The sequence below is a fragment of the Otolemur garnettii genome, unplaced genomic scaffold (genome assembly GCF_000181295.1).
Source record: "Otolemur garnettii isolate 467f Iridium unplaced genomic scaffold, OtoGar3 scaffold00070, whole genome shotgun sequence".
Classification (NCBI taxonomy): Eukaryota; Metazoa; Chordata; class Mammalia; order Primates; family Galagidae; genus Otolemur; species Otolemur garnettii.
The window spans coordinates 10,182,887-10,203,487 of NW_003852465.1; the positions used below are offsets into that span (position 1 = coordinate 10,182,887).

At 48.5% G+C, this 20,601-nt stretch overlaps 1 protein-coding gene across 1 annotated transcript; it reads left to right on the forward strand.

The window, feature by feature from the left end:
• Positions 1-4,801: 4,801 nt before the first annotated feature.
• AQP6 (aquaporin 6) lies at positions 4,802-7,440 on the forward strand. The gene is made up of 4 exons (XM_003793624.1): positions 4,802-5,250; positions 6,026-6,184; positions 6,475-6,555; positions 7,240-7,440. Exons 1-4 carry the CDS (start codon positions 4,849-4,851, stop codon positions 7,438-7,440), a joined length of 843 nt encoding a protein of 280 aa, XP_003793672.1. The 5' UTR covers positions 4,802-4,848.
• The last annotated feature ends 13,161 nt before the right edge of the window (positions 7,441-20,601 follow it).

A 20,601-nucleotide genomic window follows, 5' to 3' on the forward strand; every position in this document is an offset into this window, starting at 1 on the left:
CGTGCCCAATCACCTCTCCGGCCCTCTGCCCCACCTGAAGACTGACCCAGTAAGAGGCGTGGTTCTCCCGTAGGAGGCTTCTCTTCCCTTCACCTCCCCAGGGGCTTCACAGTTTTCAGGTAGACAGTGAAGGTGGGGCTGTGTTGGCGAGATGGAGGAGGACTGGGGGCAGAGGTGGAGAATGCGCAGAGGACTGTCTAGATGGGTGGACAGGAGGCGGGATTGCTGGAGATAGCGGATCTCTGAGCTCCTCTCAGCCTCAGCTTTCTCCACTGCTGTCACCAACAAATGAGGCTCTCGGATCTCCAGAAGTTTCCATGTTTTGTGGTGACTGATGAGATGAGGCTCCAGAAGCCACTTTGAATCCCTTCCTTTTGTCAAGTTTTCATTCTTCCTTCTCTTCTTTCCCAGTACCTCCCTCCTTCCCCTCCTCCATCTCCCCTGAGCCCTGAGAGGACCTCAGTCAGACCTCACACTGGCAGGCAGTCTACACAGCCAGGTGTGGGGCTTGGCAAAAGGTCTCTGAGCATGAGTGAGCTCAAAACTTGGCATTAGAGCCCTGGACTGCCTGGAGCCAGGAAGGTGCTGGCTGGGGCAGGCCCTGCATAGTGCCTGCCTCACCTCAGGGGGTGAAGGACCTTGTCCCAGGCCAGGCAGGGCTCAAGGAGGTTCTGCTGTAAGCCAGCTGGAGATAAAGGCTGCCACTGCACTTAATGCTCTCAGGTTCCTGGACTCAGAGCAGGGCTGCCACACCAGCCCAGTCCTCACAGTTGTCTCACTGGAGAGGGAAGGGAGTTGCAATCCTAATAACCAACATTTCCTGACGCAGAGGCACTCTGCTTGGTGTCAGCACATTTACTCCTGACAAAACAGAGTGGGGTGGGGATTATCACCCTCATTTTATAAATGCGGATACTGAGGTCACAGAAGTTAAGCAGCTGGTTAGGGGTGCAGTGTACATAGAAATGTTCAAAATGTTCTGTTTCTTGTGAAAAGCTCTCAAAAGATAAATATTGCTGCCATTTGGTGCCAGTTTTACAAGTAGAGAAACTGGGATGAGGTCAGATGCAGGTGCTGGTAAGTGTCTGTCCATTAAACCCTCTACTGTCCCTATCTGAAGAAGGGGGGAAGGAGAGTGGTGCCCTTGAGGTACTGAGAAGCCCCCAGGCAGGGAGCCCACCGTGCTAGGGAGGAATGGCACCCACACTCCATCCTCCCTTGAGCATTTATTGAATGACTCCCTATGTAAGGCAGGGAGGGAAGTCTGCTCTGGAGCAGTGGAGGCAGTGAGGAGGGAGAAGCCACAACCAGCCCTGGCCTCACTCAAGCCCTACTTCTCTGCTGGTTGGGGCAGGCTTCCTAGAGAAACTGTACTCGTGCAAAGTCTTGAGAGAGGGACAAGGAGGAAAGGCATTCCAAAATCAGCACACAGAGGGCTCAGAAGCTCATTTGGGGAAGTATAAAATGTTTGACCTGGCTAGGGTGGAGGGTGCAGGGTAAGCGGTGGGAGGCAGCCTGAATATCCATGTCTATGTAGATCCTGAGGCAATGGGGAGCCATTGAAGGTTTCTGAGCAAAGGGATAATGTAATCAGCTTTGTATTTTTTTTTTTTGAAGGAATGGTAGTGAAGAGATTGGTGAGGAAGGGTACAGATGTAGTGAAGTTGGAGAGTCCATTAAGGTTAATGGAATAATCCAAGGAGAGACAATAAGAGCTGAACTGGGCCTGTGGCAAATGAGAATGAGAAGAGGTGCCAGAGGTGAGAAAGAACTACCAGGAACCTGGTCCTCTCTTTAGTGTGGGCTGAGGGAAGGGAAGGTATCTGGATGATTCTGGGGCTCTGACCTGGAGCCACTCAATGGGAGAGGAGCAAGGAGGCACAGGCTAGAGGGTTCAGTGGGGAGGTCATGAGGTCTGGAGTTCAAGAGAGAAGTCTGGGCTGGAGGCAGTGTTGTGAGTCAACAGTTTGTGGAGGGGATGCAGGGATGCAAGCCACAGATGTCAATAGGGCTGCCTAGGCAGTGTCACCAGGAAATGAGAAGAGCAGGGGCCAGGAACAGACAAGGCCTGGGTTTAAAGGTCAGCAAAGTAGCCATTGATAGAGGCTAAAAAGACACCCTCAGAGAGGTGGGAGGAGAGCCAGGAGATGGCCATTTCCACATAGGCATGGAGAGAAAGAGGCTTCAGGAAGGAAATGGCTGGCAGGGCAGGTGCTTCAGCAGGCCAAGGGAGAGGAAGCTAGAATGGAGGGCATGGTGGCCTTTTCTAAAGCAGTTTCAGTTCGGTGGCTGGGGACTCTAGTGCAATGAGTGGATGACTGGAAGCTTTCCACTGCTCTGAGATTACTCAGGCACCTTGGAAGGGAAGAAGCCAGGACAAAGGGAGATGAGAAAGCCACAGCTGAGACTGGGATTGTCAAGAGAGGGCCCCTGCTGCTCAGAGGGAGCCAAGAGTACAAGGGGGATCTCCTGTTCCCCAACTTGCACACTTGTTCAAGGCCATAGGGCACTGGTGGGGGTATGTGACAGCTGCTGGGGAGGCCATGGATGGCAAGGAAGGGTGGGACAAAGTCTTGCCTGGTAGCTTGGCTTTGTAAGTAGGATGGGAGGTCTGGGGCAGTCATCTGCTGAGAGAAAGTCAGAGTGAATAGGATACTTGAAGAGTGGGGAAGATTTAAAAGAATGGGGGACAGACATGGAAGGATTGCTGAGCAGAGCTGCCAGCCCTGCTGAGGCCAGACCGTGGACTTGTCAGGGCAGCAGTCTGCATGGCTGGGCAAGTTTCTCCAGCAGTGCTCAGCAGCCCAGATGGGGAGCAGAGAGGCATGGAAGAGAATGAGGGGAAGTGGGAGAAGGGTGGGAGTGGGGTGGGAGGGGTGTAGAGAGGCATGGGAGATGGGGTGGAAAGGGCTCAGTCCCAAGTGGGAACAGATATAAGGCTGAAATGAAGCCAACAGAGGCCATCTGCCCCAGGGGGTCAAGAAGTTTTTATTCATTCACTCATTCTACAAATATTTATTGTGAACTTACTATGGCAACCTTTATGCAAGACACTGTATGTAGGGATGAATAAAATTTGGTTCCTGCCCCCCAGGGGCTCACCACATTGCTTCATTAGACAACCTGTGGTGCCTATATGAAAATGCCTAGATGTGGTAGGAGCACAAGAGGCCCAGGAATGGAGCAAGTGACCTCAAAGCTGAGCTTTCGGAAGGAGGTAGGAGTTACCTAAACAAGGGGAGTGGACCAAGAGAGAGCATTCTCCTAAGAAAAGACCAGCAAGGTGTTCATCTGGGGGGGGCAGAGGGTAAAGGATGAGGCAGGCAGTGGGGAGAAGGGAGGAAGGAGGAATAGAGTCCCTGAAGGCAGGCACAGAGCTTCCAGAGGAATGGGAGGCTTTGAAGGGATTTTAGCAGGGGAGCAGCATGATCAGATTTGCATTTTAGCACTGGGGCTGCAGTGTGGAGAATTGATTGGAGCAGAGCAAGGGAACAGACAGCGAGACTGGTTAAAGGCTGCAGGGCAGCAGGGGTGGCAAAAGAGGACATAGTCAGAAGATACTTACGATTCAAAATCAGCAGGACTTGATGCTTTTATTGTATAGGGGAAGGAGGGAGAGAGGGTCAAGGATGCTTCCCAGGCACCACCAACTGAGTTGGAAGAAACAAGATTGGGGGTAGAGAAAGGGACCTCATTTTGAGATAGATTGCATTAGAGGATCCTGAGAACAAACAGGGGGCATCTGTGGGCAAGTAGATTGGCCAGGGGTGAGAACAGGGCACCCCGATGTGGTTAAGAAGAGATTATATTTCAACAGCTTAGCAGATTCTTGTTAAGGAAGGAACACTTTTGTTTCAGAAAATACCTTGATATTTTGCTGCTGGGGGCAAAAGGGGAAAGCTTAGGGCACAGGTGATTTTAGGGCCAGCATAGACACAAAAATGGTTAAGCTGCCCTTGCATGAGAAAGGAGAGGAATCTTTTTGGCCCCCCAGAGGGAGGAACTGAGAAGGGAGGGGCAGGGGAGGGGAGGCAGAGAGGTGGAGAGGGCCAGTGGAAATATCTGCTGGTGGACAGCAGGTCCACAGCAGAGGTGCCCCTGCCATGTGTGTGACCTGATACTGTTTGATTATCTGTGGAATAAACCCCTTCTCCTTCTGGCCCTCCCACCCCACAGGCCCAAGTCCTTAGCAAAGCCAACTCTGTTCACATATGCGTTCCCTAAGAGGGGTTTTGGTGGGAATAGAGGAGAGCACTTAATATCTCGTATAGGTTTAAGGGGCACAGCACAGTTCCCATCTGGAGGCAGAGCCCAGAGACAAAGGGGGCCAGGAGAACAGTACCCCTTGATCTTGAAGCAGGCCTTGGACTTGGGGATCTGAGTGATCTTGCTCCATCAGAGCAGACATTAGGACATGAATACTCAGAAATCCCATGCTGCCCTTCATCTGTGACCCTCAGGCTAGATCTTTGCCTGGAGCAGAGTTAGATCTGTCTAGCCGTGGAAAATCTCCTGGAAGGTTCCAGCTCAGCACCCAGGTACAGCCCTCCCCACTGCCTCCTCCACTCCCTCCTTGCCCCCAATCAGGTGAGCTCAGGCTGGAGCAAGCATGTAAGCAACCCCTCACACCACACCCACAGCTCCCACCCTTCTAGACACATAACCCACTGGTCCGCTCCCTGCCAGTCTGACCAGCACACTCCTTGGGGCAGCAGAGTGGTGGAGGCACTGCTGGTGGAGGCTTGAGAAACCTCCACAGAGGGTAAAAGCCAGAGTCAGCCAGAAACAAGAGACAAGAACACAGAGGAGAGGCCCTTGGAGCAAAGGAGGTGACAGCCAAGACAGGATATGGAAGCCGTACAGCCAGAGAGGCATGCCTGGGCTAGGATGTTGTCATGCAGGCTTTGGCCAGCTGTCGTCAGGGCACTGTTTGCCGAGTTCCTGGCCACCGGGTTGTATGTGTTCTTTGGTGTGGGCTCAGCGCTGCACTGGCCCTCAGCACTTCCCTCTGTGCTACAGATTGCCATCACCTTCAACCTGGCCACAGCCATGGCTGTGCAGGTCACCTGGAAGGCCAGTGGGGCCCACGCCAACCCTGCTGTGACACTGGCTTTCCTCGTGAGCTCCCACATCTCTCTGCCCCGTGCTATGGCCTATGTGGTTGCCCAGCTGGCCGGGGCCACCGTAGGGGCCGCTCTGCTTTATGGTGTCACACCAGGAGACATCCGAGAAACCATTGGGATTAATGTGGTAGGTGCAAGGAGAGGTACGTGGCAGGGCCAGGAGGTGGGAGTCCACACAAGTGGTGAGGGTGGAGGGCCAGACCTGAGGAAGAAATAACAGCCTCACATTCCACACCTGCTCTGGCTGGACACTGGGTCCCAAAGGAATCACACTATGGCCTTAATCTAGGAAGAATAGAATGGAATTGTGGTGTGAAGAACAGATGAAGAAAGAAGCCACCACAAAGGGTAAGGAGTCAGAGAAGGACCAGGCATTTAAAGGGTAGATGTGGCCAAGGGAGGGCTGGGGCTGTGAGTAGAGGCAGGGGGCCCTGCAAGTGCTTCATTTTCTTCTGCGAGCTCTACCCCAAGTCCTCTGCCCCTCTGTTTTCCCCAAATTCCTCCTTCCCTAGCATTCTGAGGCCTGCCTCAATCCTCCACTCCAGACCCCTAGCCATCTATGTTCCACCTACTCCCCCAAACTCCTCCACTCTTACTCTAGCCTCCTCTCAAACAAGCATCCCCAGCTTCTCAGGCCTTCCCTTTCCCACCAGTCCTGAGCTCCTGCCTCCCTCTCCTAAACCACTAGCTCCAACCAACCAGTTGGTGGGTGGGAGGAGTACCAATCTCTCCTGCAGGGAGCAAGTGTCCAGGGCTGATGTGAGCTGCAAGGATCTCAAGTCCTGGAGCTGAGCAGCGGTGAGGTGTTACCCATCCTTACAGCTGAGGAGACCAAGCCCAGGGGGTTTCACCATCCTATGGGCAGAACATGCATCTATTCCAGTGTAACCCCCTTTGCCCAGGTCCGGAACAGCGTCTCAATTGGCCAGGCAGTGGCAGTGGAGCTGGTTCTGACCCTGCAGCTCGTGCTATGTGTCTTTGCTTCCACCGACAGCCGTCAGACATCAGGTTCCCCAGCTACCATGATTGGGATCTCTGTGGCATTAGGCCACCTCATTGGGGTAAGGGGCAAAGGGGACACCACGCACATGCATATACTGGGTCCCTTCCTGGGAAAGCTGCAGGTCCCTGAAGGCCAGGAAGTGTCCCTCCCTGAGCCCCTCATGCTTTGGGGCTGAGGTGGCGTCTCTGCACTCTGGGCCCAGGATACGATGCTGCAGAGGCCACTGGGGCCAGGGCTTTAGGCTGGGGCAAAGGGGCCTCACTCCTCCTAGGCCTACCATAGGCCTCTTCACACTGTGCCCCTGCACCTGCTGCCTTTGCACACCCTGACCCTGCACTTGCTCTCCAGATCTACTTCACTGGCTGCTCAATGAACCCAGCCCGCTCCTTCGGTCCTGCCGTCATCATCGGGAAGTTCACAGTGCACTGGGTGAGACCCTCTGCTAGTGGCCATGGGGAAGGGAAGGGGCTTCAGTAGGGACAGTAAACATTAGGTTTTATCAATAGTGAGTCCACAAAGACTTGGGGAGACAACCCACATCACCACCACCATTTTCACCCTAGTATGGAGGTTTCCCTAAGCTCAGAATACCAGCTTCTGAGTGTCCCAGCTTGTACTTCCTTTCTTTCCAGCTTCAATATCCCAGGTGTCCAATGGACTGGCAAAGAATCGGCCAGGTCAGGAGCTGAAGCTTTGGCCCAAACTTTAAGACCTGGATGTTTTCTTATTCACTTCCTCCAGCTGAATCAATTTTTAAACTTGGATAAAGAAAAAGATAAACAGAGAAAGACACACCAGCAGAGATATAAACAGCAATAGCCAGGACTCATGGCTAAAATGGAGGAGGTGGAGCAAAGAGGCATGGGACGGGGAGGGAAGACTGGCCTCCTGGCCCCAACTATTGCTACACAGCCTGGGCCCAGACCCATGGAAGGCAAGGTCCCCTCACCACGAGAGCTAAGGAGGCAGGACTCGTGGTTCTCACGTTTACTACCTTGTAAACAGTTGAAGACTTGGGAGACCGAGTCAGCCCTAGGGAAGCAGGCAGGTGCCCCAAAGCTACCCTATGGTGCTGACAGCTCATGGGTAGGGTATCTACTTCCTTCTCCTCAGGTCTTCTGGGTGGGACCCCTGACAGGAGCTGTCCTGGCTTCACTGATCTACAACTTTATCCTGTTCCCTGATACCAAGACCCTGGCCCAGCGACTGGCCATCCTCACAGGCACTGCAGAGGTGGAGAGAGTGGTAGGGGTGGAGCCCCAGAAGAAAGAATCCCAATCCAGTTCAGAGGACACGGAAATGGAGAATGTGTGAGGTGGCAAGAGATTTTTTCACACTCTTGTTTTGAGAGGAGCCCTGTAGGTGGGCAATGTGCCTTTTCATGACCTAATGTGAAGTTTTCCTGGGAGGGGGTGGTGGGAAGGCTTGATACCTTATCCTAACAGGGTAAGGCAGGGGGTGCCAACCCTCTCCCTGGCATTACATTTCTAGATGGAAAGAATCCGGGAGCATTTCTAGTATACTCCCTCTAGGCCTTCTCTCTTTCTCTCTCTTTTTTTTTTTCTTTTGAGACAGAGTCTCACTCTGTTACCCAGGCTAGAGCACCATGGCATCAGCCTAGCTCACAGCAACCTCAAACTTATGAGGTTCAAGCAATCCTCCTGCCTCAGCCTTCCAAGTAGCTGGAACTACAGGCACCCATCACAATGCCTAACCAATTTTTCTATTTTTAGTAGAGACAGGGTCTTGCTCTCACTCAGGCTTGTGAAATGACTGAACTCAAGAGATCCTCCCCCCTCCACCTCCCAGAGTGCTAGGATTACTTGCAGGTGTGAGTGCAGTGCCCAGCTCCTCTTCCCCATCTCTTAATAAGACAGAGAGCAGAGAGAGGCAGGGGACTTGATAATCTCTCTTCACTTCCCTCACCCAGCTGGACCCCAGTAGGAGTCCTGAGCTTTCAGAGCCCTATTTCTTGGGGAAAAAGGAAATTAGAGTCCAGTTACTCTGCTTAGGCACTGAGGACCCCACAGAGCTTAGGAAACCATGAAGGAGGAGCTTCCTGGTATAATCAGGCCCTGAAACAGCCTCTGAGCTTTTGAGAGGGATTTTTCCACCCTTGTTTATAGTTTGGGAGCCATGATTCCCCTCTCCAACTAGGGGCTTCCTGAAGACAGAGACTGACCTCCTAAAAGATCTTTATTCCTCACTTCTCCAAATACTCAGGAGAGAACCCCAACTTAGGGGAGAACTGACACAGAGAACCTTTTCTCAGGCTGGCAGAGGGTCAGGGTACAGGGAGACAGTCTGAGCCAGACAGACCTTTCCCAGGATAAGCTCTCCCCAGTTGTTTGCCTTGACTTCCACCCCACAGCCACATTCACAGGGACAATCCCAAGAGGGGAAGACCCTAACCATGCCCTCTGTTCATAACCTGGGTCAAAGAAAGCCATCTCCTGCTTCTTTTTTATCATTACCAGGATTCCCTCAAAAGCTATCAAGTCCTAAGGATGGTGGGAACCCCGGATGTCAGGGAACCCTGAGAATGACCCAGGAAACTGAGATTTGAGGTTTAGTTCCTTCAAAGGCCTACTGAACTCCAAATTGGTTGGTTAAGATTTAAAGGCTACTATATATCTACTCTGCCCATGACTTGGGGTCCTGTCTGGATCTTGGCTTCCCTAGCTATTAAATGGACACAATCCTCCCCCCAAGGATTGCTGTGAAAATAAGAAATTGGAAAATGCTTTTGGAAGTGAAAATGCTAAAAAAAAAAAAAAAAAAAACCAATAAAAGATGATTATTGTTGCTGTTACTGTAATTATTAGGTTTGAATACAATTGCTATTGGTAATGGGAAGGAAGAGAGAACAGAGAGAAAGATGATTGAGAGGGAGGAAGGAGAGAGTCGCCTGTTCTCTCATTTCACTGGATACACTTAGCAGGGACCCTCCCTCCTTTTCTCTTGGGTCTGCTGACCTGGGAGCTCTGTGGGTGTGGGGGTCTTGGGGAGGGACCCTGGAATGAAGAGACAAGCCAATAAAAGTCATTTCTCATTTCTATGGTGCTCATCACCATGGTATCCTGAGATACAGCAACCAAATCCACGTAAAAGATAGGTCCTTTTTCATGTCTCCCAAGGGACTGAGGATGGGGAAAGGCTGCCAAAGTCTTTCAAAGGCAGGGTAATGGGCCTAGCCTGTGACTAGTGCAGTAGCTGAGTCCCTGGTACTTGCAGCCCTAGCAGCTGTTCTGTAATATCATCAGTGGAGATACTACTTACATCTCTCCAAGATGGGTCCCACTCATCCATCTTCACAATCTCTCAGAGCCCAGGGCTGCCTGTGCCCTTTATGAGCAGGGACAGCTGGGCATGTGTGTGTGTGGATGCATGCCTGTGAGTGTGTATGCATACAGACGATATGGCTGACTTGCTAAATGTCACCCAGCTTAGGAGCATGGACCCTTACTGTCTCCTTAGCTGCTGGCTTAGAATTTTCTAAAATAGAACTCCACAGGGGCTTACACAAGCTGCAGCCACAGGAAGGAAGCAGGAACTAGAGGGTGAGAGGGGTGCTGGTGGAACTAATACAGTAAGCTCCTTGACAAATTATTGGTGTCCCCAGAGTCAAGCACACACTGGGTGCTCAATAAAAGTCTGATGAATGAATGACTGAAACTGGGCAGCTGGAGAGGGAGAAGAGGCAGTGATAGATCAAGGAGGAAAATTCAGGAGTTTACAACTCCCCATACGCCAAAATGACAGCAACTAAGAAGCCTATGTTTCTAAGCAGGGGCTGGGAAGAGAGTGCACAGCCAGACATTGGAGTCTCCATTCACTATTCCAGAGCGGGCTCCATAAAATCTTTCCCAGGAACTTACAGGCCAAAAGGGTAAGGGTGGTTGCCTGCATAGAAAGCTGGGGGGCCATTTTCATTAATAATTCTTTAAAGCTGTTCTCTGTCAGAATAGAGCAAGAGGAAATAAGCTTGAGAAATGAGGAATTAGGTTAGAAGCTGAAGAGCATCGAAGGTTAGACATGGAAATAAGCAACCAAAGGGTAGCTTCTCCTGCTCTGGAGCCCTTTAATAGGACAGCAGGCCATCTGTTTGGAGGATGGAAGGGCTGGCCTCTGAGGAGCTGAGTCTCAGTGGTTCCAGCTGGGGGAAGCAGGCTTCATCATCACAGCCCCTGGGTCTGTGTCAGGGCAGGGGGCATGGGAAGGACAGACACCCACCAGGCCAGCTCTTGGTATGTATTCTCTTCCTCCCGGATGTCGGGGGAAGTTTTTAATTAATGGTGTGTAATCTGATCTGACCCTTCTCCCTGCTGAGCACTGCCTTCAATCAGTGGAGCCATCTGCAATTGCAATTCATAATTCTCCTAAAAGGGAGGGAGACTAGGACTGGTGCCTTGGTGATTAATACAATTAGCCTTTTATGCTGATGATTGTCTTAGCAGGAGCAGATGATGCCTCGCTCAGAGCCTAGGCGATCGCTTCCTGATTGGCTGGCAGAAAGCCCCTGCTTCCCACCCCCACTGCTCATCTTTAACCTGCTACTTCCAGGTGTAAAGAGGACAGACCTGATCTGGGACCACACTGTGCAAGGGGGGAAAGCCCAGGAGGGGCCAGGCTGGGAGACACATTTGGCTTCCTAGGACTGCAGGAGGAGGAGGAGTAGCGCAATGACCTGGAAACTTTCATTTTCCAAAGAAAATCCCTTCGCCCCAATGAATTCTGTGGCCTAAAATTTTAAAAAACAAAAAAACTAGCTCAGTGCCTATAGTTCAGTGGCTAGGGCACCAGCCACATATACTGGAACTGGTGAGTTCAAACCCAGACCGGGCCTACCAAACAATGACAACTACAACCAAAAAATAGCAGGGCATTGTGGCAGATTCCTGTAGACCCAGCTACTCAGGAGGCTGAGGCAAGAGAATCACTTAAGCTCATGAGTTTGAGGTTGCTGTGAGCTGTGATGCCAAAGCACTCTACCAAGGGCTACACAGTGAAACTCTACCAAGGGCTACATAGTGAAACTCTACCAAGGGCTACATAGTGAAACTCTGTCTCAAAAAAAAAAAGAGAAAAAACTACATATCTCTATATAGAACAGGGGTTTTAATACAAGTCAGGCAATTACTATCTATGTGAACTTGTGCAAGTTACTCAAGGATCCTGAGCCTCCCTTTCCTCATCTGGAAAATGGAATGGTCAAAAGGGTGCTGGACAAACTACATGAGGTATGTGTCTAGCACCCTGCCTGACATATATATAGTCAGATTTCAATCACTGGTGGCTAATGTACCATCATCATCATCAAGGTAGACTGCATTACATCTATCACGAGCTCAGATGCTTTCCCTGCAGTTTCTGAAGAGGCCTGGACAGTTACTAAACAAGGGACCACTTCCTTCCCATGCCCTAGGCTTAACTTGAGCTAATGGGAGAGTATGTGTGTTTGGGGAAAGGGAAGAATCCTAGAGGAAAGAGGAGTCAAGAATTAAAACACAGGGAACAGAAATAAGGGCCTCCCCAGAACAAAGAAATACAACACTGAAGTAATCACAGCTGGGAGAGTTGGTTGAGGGAGATTCAGGGGATGAGGGTAACAAAGCTGAGTAGGGGGCTAGGCATGGTGGTTCACGCCTATAATCCCAGCATTCTGGGAGGCTGAGGCAGGTGGACTACTTGAGCTCAGGAGTTGGAGAACAGCCTGAGCAAGAGTGAGACCCTGTCTCTAAAAATAGCTGGGCATTGTGGTAGGCGCCTATAGTCCCAGCTACTTGGGAGGCCATGGCAAGAGAAGCACTTGAGCCCAAAAGTTTGAGGTTGCTGTGAGCTATGAAACCAGGCATTCGACGGAGGGCAACAAAGTGAAACTCTGACTTTAAAAAATGAAAGGTAAATAAATAAAAAGGAGCTGACATCAGAGGAGACAGTTAAAGGGGGTAGCATAGACCAAAATTATTGTTATCTGCAACGAGGTCAAGTGATCAGGAATAAGCTGATCTGGGTTTTGGTGGGAGACTCCACTAGGCCAGAGGAGGTGATCGCCTCAGTTCCTCTGGCCTCACAGCACTATCTCCATGACCCGAAGCAGTACCAGGGAGTACAGAAATCAGGCCCAAGGAAAAAGCAGCTTGATGCTTGTTATTAAGAGGGATTTTAACCTACAGCCTAGTGCCAGGCCCTGCAATGTCAAAGAAGACAAGGAGGGAGGGAGGGAAGAAGTTAAGGGCTAATCAAGATGAAGCATCCGGCCAAACTGTAGCCACTGTGGGCATCTGGGCAGGAGGTCAGCACCACCAAGATCTGTAATCACTTCTCAGGGAGAGGCAGCTACATGAAGCAATCATGTATTTAGCAAAAGCTGGGGAGGTGAGGCATGGTTAGTGGATGGGGTTCATGGGAGTGGGGAGTCCAATGGCACTAATTAATAGGCTGCAGTTAATTAGCAGAAAAGGGGGAACTGAAAAACAATGTTTCAGAGCTCTGATTAAGGCAGATAAAGGGCCAGCTATTGTCAGAGCTGGAGGTAGAGGAGGCCAGAGACAGAGGTGGGGACCAATAACTAGTGCTCTCTCACCATGGACAGATGGAACAAGTCCCACCTCATGGTCAGAGAGGAGGCCAGACCAGTAGTTAGGCCATCCAGCTCTAGGGCAACAACAGACTAGAGGTAGGTCTCTGCCTGGGAACATACTTCTGATCCCCCACACCCCTCTAGCTGCCTTCCACATCCTGAGTTCCAGCTTTGTCATGACCTCTGAGGTTCTTTGAGCCTCCATCTCCCTCCCTCCACTGAGTTCCTTAGACAGCTCTGCACCCACCTCTACCCTGGCACTGAATTAACACTACTTCATAGTTATTTAAACAAGAATTTAGGTTAATCTCTACCTAAACAGGAAAACTTTCTCAAAACTATATACATTTTTTCAGGGCAGGAGGTTCCTTACCTTTACTATCTGTCCTATGAGATAGGCTTCCCTTTTGGGGGTTGGTGCCCAACAGACTTCTAGCTTTAAGGGAGGAAAGACCTTCCTCTGATGTTCTGGATTGGGTGAGCAAATTGGACAAAGGATTGCAACAAACATTCCCAACTCCCCCCAAACAGAGATGCTAACATCTCTGATTCTTCATGTGTTACATCCATCAGGATATACTGTTATTTTGGTCATATAATCATTGATTCACAATGGCTTTCTCCCTCCTCTCCTGATGCAGGAGTCCATGTAATGGCTCCTGAAGGTCATGACTGGGACAGATTTTTACCCTATCATACACATCATTTGTCTGCTCCTTCCTGCCAGGTGTATGGGTTGAGCCTTGTGTTCTCTGCTTTTCCCATACTGCAGCTTCCCTCCAGACCTGAGGGACTCCCTGTTTTAATACCTCTTTCACATGGCAAACTAGCAGGTTCCCTGGCCTGCACATGTGGTCCAGCCAACAACCTATCTCATGATACTTCCTCACCAGACTTTGCTTGTGAGACGCACCACTACTTTTATGAGTTGCTAACAAAGAAAAAACACTGCATCATATTTGTAAGATGCCACCAATTATAAGATGTCCCAAGACTCAGAGATAAATTAATTATATATTATTTTATTTTATCTTTTGAGACAGAGTCTCACTTTGTCACCCTGGGTAGAGTGCTATGATATCACAGCTCACAGCAACTTCAAACTTTTGGGCTAAAGCAATTCTCTTGCCTCAGCCTCCCAAGTAACAAGGACTACAAGAGCTCACCACAACACCTGGCTATTTTTAGAAACGAGGTCTTGCTCTGGCTCAGGCTGGTCTCCAACCTGTGAGCTCAGGTAATCCATCTGCCTGGGTCTCCTAGAGTGCTAGGATTGCAAGCGTGAGCCACCACACCTAGCATATTAATAATATATTTTTAAAGCACATCTTATAACCAATAAAATGATTTAAATCTTGGCTCTTTAAACAGAATTTTTTGGGGGAGGGGTGTGTTTCTTTGAGACAAGAGTTTTGCTCTGTCACCCTGGATAGAGTTTAGTGGCCTCATTGTAGTTCACTGCAACCTCCAACTCCTGGGCTCAGCTCAGGAGAGCCTCCTTCCCCAGCCTCTCAGAGTAGCTGGGACTACCGGTGCACTCCATGATGTCCAGCTAATTGTTCTAATTTTAGAGGAGATGAGGGTCTCACTCTTGTTCAGGCTAATCTTGAACTCCTGAACTCAAGCAGTTCTTCTGCCTTGGCCTCCCAAAGTGCTAGGATTACAGTATGAGCCATCCCTCTCGGCCAAATTAAGTTTTAATGAAAAGAAGACTGAAAGACCAAAGTGGGATTAGAGGATCTCAAGTCTTCTCTCCCTCCTCTGAGGTGAATGGATACCATTGCTCTCATATGCTGCCAACTCCACACATCTATTACCATACCAGCTTTTTTTTTTTTTTTAAGAGACAGAGTCTGACTTTGTTGTCCTTGGTAGAGTGTCATGATGTCACAGCTCACAGCAACCTCCAATTCCTGGGCTTAGGCAATTCTCTTGCCTCAGCCTCTTGAGTAGCTGGGACTACAGGCACCAGCCACAATGCCCAGCTATTTTTTTATTGCAGTTTGGCCAGGGCCGGGTTCAAACCTGCCGCTCTCGTATATGGGGCTGATGCCCTACTCACTGAGCAACAGGTGCCGCCCAACTATACCAGCTTTTAAGTACCCAGGTACCCCCTAGGAGTGAATATTATCTCCTCTCCCTCAGTGCCAGAGGAAAGGCCACTTTTTCCATGGAACCAAACAAAACACAGACCACACCAAGCTGGGACCATAATTTTGAGGAGATAATAGGGTACCACTCCAACACCATTATCCAACTACTTCCCCCCCACCCCCACTGGATTATATTCCCTAGAGCCTCCAGAATGGTGTCATGAGAAGACGCAGAGATTAGTCATTTCCTCCTAATCGAGCTAAGACAGTTCCCTTAAGCGCCGATGGCAGGCGGTTCCCGTTAGAGAAAGCAGCTGGAAAGGGCTTAGCCCTTTAATGCCAGCAGCTGTATCTCCACAGTGTGGCTGCTCTGCTGAGGGGCTGGACTCTGTCCAGAAGCATCAGGCATTTAGCCCCATTCAATGCATATCAGCCTAGGAGGAGAAAGCAGCTAGCTCCCTAGGAGGAAGGGAGGTGGTTCTTTTAAACACCTCCACCCCCAGGCTTTACTTTCCAACAAAGGAAAAAAATACCTAGCCCCTTTGAATCCCTCCCTCTACTAAAATCTGGACAAACTATTGTTTCACAGGAAGAGCTTTCACTGTGGTAGAAGCAATTCCATTTCAAAACCTAACCTATGTTCCTTGTGATTCTAGCTCTGGGCAGTGGGGGGCGGGGGAGGGGCAACTAACCTGAAGATAGATCCACTTGTTAGTTTTGACAACAAAAAGACTTTAGGTCACTGACTACCAAGATTCATTCACCTTTGAGTTGGTTTTATTTTTTGCCCTCTCTGAGGTAGAAAGTATGCATAAGTGTGGACACAACAGACAGACTACCTCTTTTTGGAGCACAGTGTGCCCCAGGGTTGATGAGGGAGAAAGTTGAAAAGCCCTTGGAAAGCCCTGGCACTGAGCAGCCTGCTGAAGAGAGATCACTTGAAGACTTCTTACTGAAAGCCAGATGGTGAACATGAGACAGGGTGAGAGCTAATGCCACTCAGGGGGAAAGCCAATAAGTTAATCCGCTGACACACTCCTAGAAGCAAGCTGATGGCTTTGGCTCAGAGACTTGCTTGTCCTCAGCTTCAAGCTTCAGAGCACACACAACATACATGAGTGGCCTGAGAACAGACTAACCACTAGGAGCAACCTCAAGTGCTCACATAGTTCATTTTCCTCCTTTCACACAGAAATCAGCCCTAGATCACAAGGCTAGAGCTTCCATCCTACTGGACAATAACCCCAACCACTAGAAATCCTGTCCCAAAGGCCTTCTCCAGCAGTCTGGGTCTCCCTGCTCTTTCTAGGTTATTTGTTGAGTGTGCATAACTATGACCACACACATACTGTCCTCGGTGGAACAAATATGGCTCTAGGTTTGGTGTGACTTACAAAAGTTTGTATAATGGTGGGAAGAACTCTTAAAATGTTAAACCAGGTGTCCTCTAACTACGGCCCACAGGCCACATGCAGCCCACCAAGGACATTTATCCGGCCCACCGGGTGTTTTTGCCGCCACTGCCGGTCCTGCTTAGCTGCCAACTCATCCTGGGGCCCGGAGTCTGGCCCTCCAATGGTCTGAGGGACAGTGAACTAGCCCTCTGTTTAAAAAGTTTGAGGACCCCTGCATTAAACAATCATCTCTCTCTATAGTTTTACTTATTTTATAGCTTCTCACTTAGCAGAACAAACCTTCCTTACATGGGTTACAAGTAACAGTGGCTCTAAGCAAATTTCCTAGCATTTATTTATTTATTTATTATTAATATTTTTTTAGAGACAGAGTTTCACTTTATCGCCCTCGGTAGAGTGCTGTGGTGTCACAGCTCACAGCAACCTCCAACTCCTGGGCTTAGGTGATTCTCTTGCCTTAGCCTCCTGAGTAGCTGGGACTACAGGTGCCCACCACAGCACCCAGCTATTTTTTTGTTGCAGTTTGGCTGGGGCCAGGTTCAAACCCGCCACCCTTGGTAGATGGGACCGGTGCCCTACTCACTGAGCCACAGGTGCTGCCCTATCTCCTAGCATTTAGGTACCTAATGATACATTAATAGGCCCTAGGATGCTAAAGTCTATAGTAGCAAGCACCCTACCTGACCTCCAGAATAAAAGCTAAAATTCCCAGGTCCTAACTCCAGGAAAACTACACATTAGTTGGTGGGTATTTGAGCCAAATCATCTTTCTGCATTTGTCAAATGGGATAGCATCACCTGTCCTACCCACCTCACATGGGTGAGATCAAGAAAGATGATAAATAAAAGCACTCTGTACATGGTAAATCACCATATTAAATTCCCTAGAGGATTTATGGGTTCATAATTCCATCTTCAGTGATGACCAGAGAAGGTATTAACTGGCAAATGCTTTAATAGAAGTCTAAGTATCCACTTACATGATTCTGAGCCTAGCAAACAGATGGTGCCCAACTGTGTGAGATATGAGAATAATGCTGTATAAAAAACAATGCAGCTAAATGAAGCCTGGCAAGAGTTATAGAGGGAGAAGGTAGACAAAAGGAAAAATTCCTGCTTCCAACTATGAGTCCCTAAAAAGTGGCCTCCTTCCCCGTCCCACACAACTGCTGAGGACAAAGCTCCCACACACTACAAGGTTATTCCTGGTGACGTCAAGCTGTCTTCCACCTGACTTTGTGAATAGAAACCATCAACAAATATAGCTCTGAGAACAAGTGTCTAATAAATTACACAAGTCAGGGACTTCCTGGCCTGCTGCCTTCACTTATTTACAAAATATACCAGCCACAGGGAACACACACACACAAAATTACTAAGTTCTTAGGTTAAGTGGCCATTCTCCAGACTCTGTTTATGCTAAAAGCACAATGGCTAACATGCCCCAACTCTGCATGCTTAATAGCTTTTCACACCAGTGGCTGAAACCTGAGTCATCACCAAGACTATCATCAAAGCATACTGACTGAGAACCTACTGTGTGAGCTTGTGGCAACTTAAACATGGAACTCTGACCCACCTTTACTTCTCAAATCTGGGCTTCCACACCAGCTCTTCCCCCACTCATGCTAAGAGCATGATTGAAAGAACCATTTGGCATGCCATGTATAGCAGTGGGACCCCACAAATACTCTTCCAACAGGAAATCAGGCACTATATGTATGTATATGTGTACGTGTGTGTGTGTGTGTGTGTATACATATATATATATATATATTTGTATGTATGTATGTATGTATTATCTGAAGATAGATAGGTAGGCAGGTAAGCCCTACCCTAACAAAACAAAAACATAGCAAGCCTGGTATCTTCATTTCCCGTACTCAGCTCTCCTGGTCATTTTGTACTGACTAATAATTTAAGCATGAATTTAAAAATGAAAGACCCCTGAGGTCCCAGTGGGGTCTAGCTGGGTGAGGGAAGTCCCCTCCCTGTCTCTGCTCTGTCTCATTAAGAGATGGGGAAGGGAGGGTTGGGCATGGTGGTTCACACCTATAATCCTAGCACTTTGGGAGGCCGAGATAGGTTGATTGCCTGAGCTCATGGGTTCGAGACCAGCCTAACCAAGAGCAAAACCCTGTTTCTAAACTAGCTGGGTGTTGCGGCAGACACCTGTAGTCCCAGCTACTTGGGAAGCTGAGGCAAGAGAATCACTTGAGCCTAAGAGTTTGAGGTTGCTGTGAGCTATGACCCCACAGTACTCTACTGAGGGTGACAAAGTGAGACTCTGTCAAAAAAAAAAAAAGTAAAAATAGAAAAATTAGCCAGGTGTGATGGTACATGCCTATAGTCCTAGTTACTCAGAAGGCTGAGGCAGGAGGATTGCTTGAACCCAGGAGTTGGAGATTGCTACGAGCTAGGCCAAGGCCACAGCACTCTAGCCTGGGAAACAGAGTGAAACACTTTTACCAAAAAAAAAAAAAAAAAAAAGCAAGACCCCTTTTAATGCTACAGGTTTATAGATTTAATTCACAGGCAAAAATAAGTATTTTTTTCTCTTGGTAATCAATCGTATACCCTATAAGTCCTCTAACTTTGAAACTCAGATGCATTCTTATGTTCTATCTCTGCAAACAAAGAATTCTCCTTCTTAAGGAAGGTGGAAGGGAAAATTGTTAAACACTAATAATAAACCCAAATTGTTATGACTAAATCAAACCCATGCAATGCTTGTCCAGCTAAATAAACATCAAACTCAGAAGTCGCACAGAGATTGAGGAGAATGGAAGTAAACACCAAGACTTAAAGATTCTAAAGATTCCATTTATTAGCAAGTGGGATAAAGTTAAACTGCATTAAAGGCAGAGTAAAAGGCAATGTCAGAAAGGGTTAGGAGTAAGAGATGAGGGAGATGGCCATTCCAAAGCACTGAACCCCTTTCCATAGCTCTCACCAAGGAAATATAGTCAAAGTCAAGCTATTCCACAAGAAGTACTTTTTTTGGGAGACAGTTTCGCTGTCACCCTGGCTAGAGTGCAGTGTTATCATTATAGCTCACTATAACCTCAAACTCCTGGGCTTATTAAGCAATCCACCTGCCACAGTGCCACCATGCCCAACTAAATTTTCTGTGTTTTGTACAGACAGGGGGGTCTTGCTCTTAGTCTGGTTTTGAACTCCTGATCTCAAGTGATCTTTCCACGCTGGTCTCCCAGAGTGCTAAGATTACAGGTGTGAGCCACCACATGAAGTGCTATTTAAAAAGATGAAGGTAGGTATATATTTTCCTTTGCTAATATCAGATTTTCATGGCTAAGGTCTCTTAGGCCTAAACCAAAAGCTGAGCAAATGGGTGCCAACTCTTGACACAGGACCATTTCCTTTTTCGTTAATGGACCATCAGTTCCTGCACAGGATAGTCTTGCTTTCACTAACGTTACACAATCCATTTACTTCCTCTACACTAGTGACTTAAAAGGCACCTTGGGGAGCTACTACAGAATAGCAAATATGGAACCAGGCCAACCCTAGGTTTGCAAAGACATAAGAAAAGAAGTAGCATCTAGAACAGAGCTTAAAAAACTAAGGCATGGGGGCGGGGGGGTGGGGCTAGGGTAAGGGACCCATCTTCTGTCAATTTGCTGAGGCAGATGGGCCCTGCTGTGAGAACTGCCACCTCCTGGGAAAAAAGCCAGTAGGTTGCCTCCTCTCTCCATGGTTTCATATTAAGCCTGCAACTGTTTACGTTCAATCTCAGATACATTCTGTTCACCAGCTTCAGAGTTCCAAATGCAGGTGTCCTTAGTTAATCATCCCAGCTCACTCCAGAGTCACTTCCAGCAATGAAGGATGTTCCAGGAACTTAGCTGGCCAGGTGATTTTTTTTTTTTTTTAATCTTCACCATGATGGTCCCTAAAGACTTCTTTAAAAAGTTTGTTTTTTGTTTAAAGTATAGTCACGCACCACAAAATGATGTTTCAGCCAATAAAAGATCCCACATACAACAGTGATCCAGTAAGACTGTAACACTGTATTTTTACTGTACCTTTTCTATGTTTAGATACACAAATACTTACCAGGGTGTTACAACTACCTATAGTATTCACTGTAACAGGCTGTACAGGCTGGTATCCTAGGAACAGTACGCTACAACCTAGGTGTGTAACAGATTATACCATCTAGGTTTGTTTAAGTACTCTCTTGATGTTCACGTGATGAAATCACCTAACAATGCATTTCTCAAAACTTATCCCTGTCATTAAGCAACATGTGACTGTTTCTTCAAATAAGAGGAGTACAGGCATAAGATAAATCTGGGAGGCTCAGCGCCTGTGGCTCAAGTGGCTAAAGCGCCAGCCACGTACACCCAAGGTGGCAGGTTCG

Excerpts from the sequence above, each read along its gene's own strand:
- AQP6 (XM_003793624.1), top strand. The coding sequence starts at position 4,849 with ATGGAAGCCGTACAGCCAGAGAGGCATGCCTGGGCTAGGATGTTGTCA. Across the intron at positions 5,251-6,025 it reads AAACCATTGGGATTAATGTG|GTCCGGAACAGCGTCTCAAT; the intron begins GTAGGTGCAAGG and ends CCCTTTGCCCAG. Across the intron at positions 6,185-6,474 it reads CATTAGGCCACCTCATTGGG|ATCTACTTCACTGGCTGCTC; the intron begins GTAAGGGGCAAA and ends CTTGCTCTCCAG.